Below are 8,994 nucleotides of genomic sequence, written 5' to 3' on the forward strand. Positions count from 1 at the left end.
AATGAAAACAAAGAAAGGAAAAACCTATCACAACAAAATTAAAAGGCCACATTCCATCATAATTTAGAGAAACACAAAATTACAGAAAAAATGAAAACAAAGAAAGGAAGAACCTATCACAACAAAATTAAAAGGCCACATTCCATCATAATTTAGAGAAACACTTTAAATTAGCTAGCTTACATGGACATTTTTTCATCTTGCTCCGAACATTCTATCGAGAAAAAGAGAGAGAGAGAGAGAAGAGATAATTAAAATCTAAATGTGAAGTAATCTTCAAAAGAAAAACAGAAAATTACAGAAAAAATGAAAACAAAGAAAGAAAAAACCTGTCACAACTAAATTAAAAGGCCTCATTCCATCATAATTTAGAGAAACACTTTAAATTAGCTAGCTTTACATTGACCTTTTTCCATCTTGCTCCTAACACCATCCAATTCACATCTTGTCCTCCAGAAGGAGACAACCATAAACTATCTTATCCGCCAGTTATTGGTTTCAATATCCTTCGCACTCACTCCTTCCCAGGAGAGGCAGGAGAGTGCAAAATACTATCGCTTTTGACATCAGTAGCCTGCAGTTCCCTACTCATGGGAACATTCTCCAGACCTTATAAAAGAGTCGCTAACATGTGGGAAATGTCACTCACTAATTCTGAGGAATCCAAATCTTGCTTTTCTTGTTTGGATAGAAAAAGAAAAGATGTTATTAGAATAAATAGGCATGTAATACAGAAGGATAAGAAATCCTACTATAATAAAACAAAATCAAGATAATAAGGCCTTCCAGTCCCACTGGACATCCAAAAAACATGTTCCCTTAAAACACCCTGCTTTGAAAACCCAAAGAGAAGCCATATTCAAGAACAAGTCCCAAAGAAAAGATAAAGTTGGCCCCTTCCCAGTAGGAATACGGGCACTCTGTTCCATCAAAACAGAAAAAACCCCAAAAATGGCCAGCATCCACACTTCTTCCACAACCGCTGAAGAATCCAAATCATACCAATATTACTCACAAAATTCATCAAGTAACATTGAAGGCCATCACCTGCAAAGTTATCAAAATCACTCTCCTCATCAGAATCATTGCCCCATTTTTTTTATTCGGCATTGATAGATCACCCCCACTAATCTTCTCCCTTAATCCATCCCTCAAATCAATTAGTCTGTCCATGAGAGAAAAATTATTATCATTATTTCTCTTTAAAATTATAATACTATGCATCTTCTGATTAAGTCATTTTTCCTCAAAATTTTTGGGCATCTAAAAACCAGCCAGCATTGCCTTTCAAAAAATATAAACCTTTCAAGAAGTAGTGAGAGATGCTTGCTTTCCGCACCATCTGGTCTGGTTTGCTTCTGCCTTAAATACTGCAAAACACCTGATTGTCGTTAAGAGTGTAACCAGCAACTGCAATTGCTCCCTCAACATTTTTCTCCCTCTGCACTTCGTTCCTTACTACGCTGGTAACTTCTTGATTCAACCTCTCCAGCACATCATAATCAAAAAACTTCCTCCACAACCAGAGCAGAACTTCCAGTTCCTGCCACTGGCCAAACTCTGAAAACCCAAGCCAACAACCAACCACACCAGGCAAACTTTTCCCATCACCAAAAGATCCACAACTGCCACATTTCACACACCACCACCCACAAACAGGTGAATCCAATTCAATTCCTCCTTTCACAGCTTCACTCACTGATGCTGACTGTATTATTTTCTAAGACTCAGTCCCCATTGAAATCAGAGTCATTTGAATCCAAGCCCTGTATATCTTCCACAAGTAATCTCCAATTACCTCCTTTCAAACCAGCAGGCAAGAAGATTAAACAATCCCTACTAGTTGACTTGATTACCACTTGAAGGAATCTACTAACACATATGCCAGTATTGTCACTGCAAAATCAAAATGGCCAAATCTTCTATTTCAAAGGAAACTATTCAGTCAAGATCACATCAAGCACAAGCTTTAAAAATCCATTTTGCTACCAACAAAGGCACCCTGTCCAACGACACCTTGTCATATTCTTTTCAATAAATACCGCACACTCTCCTAATCTCATTCTTTCCAGGCTCAGATCAAAAGATTTTCCATTGAGATTATGCTCAGCCATGGTGGTGAGAGAGAGAAAAGAGGAAGGAGTATGTGTCTACAGATGAATCTCCTCCATTAATTTCAGAATAAGTGTGACAAACATTTTTCCCAATAAGAAACTTTTTTGAACTTCATATTACTGTGATCTTCCTCATTGATTTTCCAGTTTCAATTATTGCTAACAACCAAAAAAATATATAGGATGCCAGAATTTTGTTCCACAGAATGTACGATTTTGATGGAAAAGCTAATGTAGCAATGGCTAATCGGCTATTGCTCTTCAAGAAAATGATATCTTCTAGAAATATGAGCATAAATATGCATACATACAATACACATACACAAAGAGCGAAGGTCTTTCACCCAAACCTAAGTTTCAATCACATCCAAGTTTCCACCAACATTTTTTCTACAAAGCATCCTATTTATAGGCCTTAAAAAAACCTAGCAACACCTAGAAACACATTAAGACACTGATTCTAATCTGATAAAACTAAAAATATTCCTGAAATAAGAAATGTAAGATTAAAACTCTATACTATACATAAAAGTATGCATATTGTAGATCATTTTGAGACCAATTATCCCTATTTTTTAAGTATAACATAGAATATTCCTAAAATATTATCATCTGCTTTTTCAATTTTTTCTAAAATAACGCACTGTACACCAACACTGCTATGAGGTTGTCGTGTTCATGTCATGTCCATGTTCCTTACCCAAACTCATCAAACATTCTTCCGACATGTATCAGACACTTCAGAAAAGGATCCACAATTTTTAAAGAGTATTTTCAATGTCAAACACTTTACACTTCTTAGATGCACACTTTGGACACTCCTCTCACACTTTTTAGCATGCTTTAGAGATATGATGGCACATAGTTTTATGAATAAAGAATTAAACTATCATTATTTATGATTAAAGAAGTGATACATTGTAAATATTGAAAAAATAAAAAAATGAATTAGGAAGAAGCATATGTATTTATATTGGATTTATTTAACACAGAATGTTATAAAATTTTAATATTTTTCATATATAATATATATAAATATAATATGATATAATTATTAATTAGCATGTCCCTCACATGTCATATGCTATATTTTTTCTTTTTGTTTTTTTTAGGTCTCCATATGCTATATAACATAAAGTCAAAAGGAAACAAAATAAGCACCCTAACATAAACATCAGTATCTAATATCAGATTTTTTTTAAAGTCTAGCATAGATTAACAACAAATAGTATAACATAACAAGAACAACAACAATAACAAGAAGCCTTAAGTCCCACTAGGTGGGGTCAGCTACATAACTCTTTTTCTCCAATTCACACAATCGAGAACATTTTCCTCTACAAGATTAAGGGCTATTAAATCCTTCCTCACTACCTCGTTCCAAGTTATTTTAGGCCTGCCCCTATCCCTTTTCATGCTAGAAACAATAATAATTCACTCCTCCTCATAGGTGCTCTACTAAGAGGAAAAGAAAAATGCTCTCCCATAATGCAAATGTGCAAGCTCAATAACCATTTGTGGAACTAACTTATTTATTAAATTCATTTTTACAAGACACTATTGGATATTCACCATTGTTATGTTAAAATATATAGATAAATTTATAGAAGGCAAGAATATGAACGTCAATTGTTAAACAAATAGATAAGAAAACAAGACTTACATATTTGATTTATTCATAATTGAATTCAAACATATATATTTGCATGTTAATTACCATAAAACATTAGGAACCTTTCCATTAAAAATCAAATTTATATTTTTGCGGAAGAAATAAAAATTATTGAAAAATATTAGAATTGTGAAAGCTTGGACAATATCAAAAGTTTTTTTCACTTACTTAATTTGTGATCAAAGAATACTTTTTTTTTTTTTTGGTTTGCAATTATTGCTTGAAGGTTCAAGTGCCTCATTATATAGCAAGAGTGACTTTATTTGATGTTCTCAATCTATTAACAAATGTCATGCAACTACGTATATCAAATCATTAAATAAGGCAAGGAAAAAATGTATCTTTAGTCTTTGTCTAAAAGCAATAAAACTACTCATTCCCTAGCGTTTTCTATAGGCACAAGACAAATGTCACTGTGATGAGTACAAAAAAATTCTTGTCACTTCAAGATAAAAGTAGTATTCACTTTGAAAATAGACAAAATAATGGTACAACCGTACAAGAGATACAATTGATATTGAGGGCAGTGATGACAACAAATAGATTTCTTTTAACTTACATGAAATTGAGAGTTTTAATTTTTTTCAATCTAGGAATATTTAATATTTCTACTTTTCTTATCAGTTTAACTAAAAATTATTTTTTGACTTATATATTAAGTATTTTTAATTTAATATTGCTTTCATTAATATTTTCAGCTAGAGTTACCTTATACAACAATATACACTTGTATGTACTACACCTCAATAGCCACGGAATCAAATACTTCTCAATTCAAAAAACAAGGTAAAGATACTAAAGTTTTGATTTCTGCTCTCAATATCTTAAAACAAAATGCAATGACATCAATCACATTTAATAATCCTTACTTGCATTCATGTGCACACATATGAGATATATGGACCAATAACAAACAAGAAAGGAACCAAGAACAACTAGGGTGAACAACATGTGAACTACACTAACCCCAGCCCTAGATCCCACAAAACTAGGCCACAAAGGCTGTCCAAAGCAAAGCAAGGACAACAACTCAAGAAAAAATCATCCTAGTCATGTAAATAAAAATTTAATGGAAGCTTCAGTGTTGAAAAACATCATATTCATAATTAGAAGCCTCAAAATCCCAGGAAAATTCATGTCAATAAGACATGATTAGAGGAGCCAACAGCTTGGTTTTTGTTTGGTTCCACTATACACTAAACTAGACATCTTTTAGATCATCATTTCAGGTCATGTTGGTGTTGTGTTGGTTGTAATGCCAATGGAAGCACATAATGAATTGTAATGGCTATCCAATCATGAGGCACCCACTATTTTATATAAAAAGCATATATTAAAATTTTTTGTAACCGTTAAACTAGAAAAGGAAAACAATTTTTCAAGTTATAGTGAAGTAATCCTTTGCTTAAAAGGTTTTCACCTATATTTACACTAATTAATTTATTTAGTACATAATAATAGTTACTAATAAAATATTTAAAGACGTAATTATATAATATTTTGAATAACCAATCAATTTCATGTAAATAAGAATTATATAAATATACAATTTTCTTAGATGTAAACAAGGACTAACACAAAATTGCTTGGTTCCTTGATTGTAGAATGAAAACCAACTAAACAATCTTGAGTAAGGGAACTAACGGGATTATTGGGTACATGTCAAGTAAACCAAAATAGTTTCACTCATACACATAACATACTTCTTTTTAGTTGATAAATAACAAATCCAATACCCATCCTTGGTAGCGAACACTTCTTAGCCAAGTTCCCAAATCCCAAAATTAGGGCTTAGTATAATTCAACTCCAAGACATATACCTGCTACAATTACACACACCAAACCTACCCAAAACTGATTGTAGCAGTAAGAAAATTTTGAAGTAGCCTCGAAAGTAAATCAAGCATCAATTCAAAATTTCTTTGCATAAAAAATTTAAAAAGCATTTGAAATAGACTTGGTTGTGTGTGTGTGTGAGAGAGAGAGAGAGGAGAAGAAGAGGAAGAGAAGGAGGACAGGGAGAAGGGGGAAGAAAGGAAATGACTAAAAACAACTAACTTTTTATCCCAACCATTTGCATTCAGCTACATAATTTTTTTTTCTCCATGTAGGTCAATTTAGTATGTCTGTTCTTCTACACAGACATCCCATGTGAATTATTAAAGTACTAACGTCATGAAGATTTGACAAAATTTTATTCTGACTAAAACAGGGGGATATGATTCAAACGGTCTAATATAACATAACTATTTTCATGACTAGTAAAAATTTCCCAATAATATGAACCTGATCTTCAAGAAGAATTCCAGCAAATCCAGCTTTAATAAATCCTTTGATGGTTCTCTTGACATTCATTGCATTCCCATAACCATTGTCGCCATCCCCAATTACAGGAATTGATACAGCTTGGGTGATTTGTTGCCCTTGATCCATCATTTCCCCATAAGAGATATAACCCACATCCGGCAACCCTAATCTTGCAGCTGACATTGAAAAACCTAAAGAAAGCATGAAATGACCAAAATAAAATTGTTTCTATGTTTGAAGAAGTTTGATGAGAACAAATAAAAAAAAAACTGCGAAGTAGAAACAAAACAAGCTCAAAGTCAGATCAGTATACAATATTCCTAAAATAATTAAATTGTATTTAACCATAATGTTAAATGGTATTATATTACTTTTAATGGTTGTTATTTCAAGTAAAAATTAAGTGATAACACACATTTTTGGAGGCAAAAGTAACAGAACCCGCAATTTTCTGATATACATGTCCACAAATTCCATGACCCTGCTAAAGTAACTGTCCAACCAATATTTGTTACAGAAGCTACCAAAATTAAGAAAAATTATGCTTCAATGAACACCCAATATCCAAAAGGAATATAACAATTAACAATAAATAAACCCCAAAGAACTGACTGCCGTAGCGGCTAATGTTAAACTCCTACTAATAAATAAATATGTGTGTGCATGTACAGCAATAAAGAGAACACAGCCTGAATATAAACACCACCATGACAAAAACAAATTAGACATAAAAAGGACTTAGATGTCAAAATTTGAAAAAGTATCTATAGATACTCGACCAAAGTCAAAGAAAAGGAGTTGTTCTGTGTATAATGGATATGTGATCAAGAACGATCTGACAACCACTCCACCACAGTTGTAACCAGGAAAAGAATCAAGTGGAAAAGAATAAAAGGAAAAAAAATTGCCGAGAAACAATCATTCTTATAACTATTTCAGAATTTGAAAACCAAAAGAACACTCCATTTCCAACATTCGCAGACCCTAAATCCAAATTCATAGGTGCTTAGAATCAAACCAAGTACCTCGTCTCAGTCAATGTGCAGTCTTGGTCAATGTGGCAAATAGGACGGAATAACATGAGCAGCACAACCACGACTAAATTAACACAAAACATAACACACCCAGATGTTCTGGGAACGAAATAAACACAAGTTGGAACCAAAATCAGTCATCCCCAACACTCACAGTCCCCAACTATAACCAACTGGGATCAATCAATACAGTTTAAACCCATAAAATGTCGTATTACGCAAATAGACAACCACATACCGCTGGTGAAACAGTACTGAAAGCCAGCTTTCTCCACAAGCTTTGCACTGAGAGCATCGAAGCAGGCGGGGCCCAGGTGAACACCCGGCAGTTCAAGAATCCGCCGGAGCGCCTTCGAGGGAGAGTCTCCTGAGCATGCCATGATGGTTTGCAGGAACCTTCCGGTTGTGAAAATTTGAAATCACTTCTGCTGCTTGATGGTTTTATCAGTGACTTTAGCCGACGCTGGGATAACCCTGTTTTGAAAAAAGTTGATTTGATGTGCATTGACTATGAGCATGAGGAGGATAGGAAAGAACAAATGTGCTGCCGCAGCATCAGCGTATTCTTACTTTTAAGCAAGCTTTAGTATTTATTTGAGCTTCTTCTTCTTCTTTCTTTCTTTTTTTTGGGGTAAAGAAAGCTAATACTATTATTTTAATTAAATAATAGGAAATTTGTGTAACTATTTTCTAAATTATACACATATTAAAAATAAATTACATTTTTAATATACTAAAATTAATAAATGAATGGCTAATTTGACACGTATTTAACGTCTACAATACGGTCACGGATACTTGAAGAAAGAGGTTTTGGGCATTCAACCTCTTTAAGATGGACGACCACCTCCCCCCACACACCAATAAATCTAAAATAACTATTAATGTTATTCAAACATTAAATGCATTTATTACTAGCATTTACCATCCATTAACAATTTGTTTGACTTTTTTTTCCTTTTGTTTGATTTTTTTTAGATTACGCACCGAATTTTCACGTGTCCGTTTTACGATTCACGTGACTAATCCCGCGCCCCTTGAAACCAACCCCACAACTCTAAAGGACGGTAAATTTCAAGAATCTAGAGGCGGAAACGAACCCGAGAGGATTTGAACTTCCTTCATATTGATTGTGAGCATTGAATGTTGATATATAACACCCAAAAAAGTTTATACTTTCTTCATGCACATGTCATTATTTAATATTATCAACCTTCTATTAAAAAAATGCACACACACACACACACACACACATATATATATATATATATACTCACCATACCCCCAGGGTGTGGTTCAGGTGGTAGTGTGGCCTGCGGGAGTGTCTCTCACGAGGTCAGGTGAACCGTAAACGGACACGTGGAAACCCGGTGCGTAATCTAAAAAAAAAAAAGTATAGCATATCAAAATTTTGACAACATACATTAAATAAGTGTTTCACCCCATAAGAATTAGCATTATTTGCATGATTATAAAATAACACTAATTTTCTGAGTAACACAAAGTTTACTAATAAAATTAGAAGTTCAATAATAAAATTATTTAAGTATAGTCTATAAAAATTTATCATCATTCCTTTTATATGTCAAGTATTCAATAAATTTGACTATAGTAAAGAGATATTAGAAAATTAAAAATTTTATAGACTTCATTTAACAATTTAGCATCAAAGTCAAAATATTGCTATAATATAGTCAAGTATTTATTTTATTAGGTTTAATTTAATGACCTACCTTTATACTTTTCTAATGGAACCATCCCATAAAAAAAATCTCATTTTAATTTTGTTTGTATCCCTTAAATTGGTAATATAATAATTGAATTGATTTTTTTTTTATACTTTAAATTTGTTATTCAATAAATGGGA

The 8,994-nt window shown here is 32.9% G+C and overlaps 1 protein-coding gene across 2 annotated transcripts in view; it reads right to left on the reverse strand.

Moving 5' to 3' along the window:
* The window catches only part of LOC131152282 (uncharacterized), a 93,655-nt gene extending 85,895 nt beyond the window's left edge, over positions 1 to 7,760 (reverse strand). The window contains exons 1-2 of one of the 2 annotated variants that reach the window (XM_058104067.1): positions 7,366 to 7,760; positions 6,073 to 6,284 (exon numbers count right to left, since the gene is read on the reverse strand). In XM_058104067.1, coding sequence (XP_057960050.1) covers positions 6,073 to 6,284; positions 7,366 to 7,507 — 354 coding nt within the window. In that variant the 5' untranslated portion in view covers positions 7,508 to 7,760. The remainder of the gene's footprint in view (positions 1 to 6,072; positions 6,285 to 7,365) is intronic. The other variant, XM_058104066.1, reaches the window with a different exon arrangement.
* Positions 7,761 to 8,994: the final 1,234 nt, after the last annotated feature.

This window comes from Malania oleifera, chromosome 3 (assembly GCF_029873635.1).
Source record: "Malania oleifera isolate guangnan ecotype guangnan chromosome 3, ASM2987363v1, whole genome shotgun sequence".
NCBI lineage: Eukaryota > Viridiplantae > Streptophyta > Magnoliopsida > Santalales > Ximeniaceae > Malania > Malania oleifera.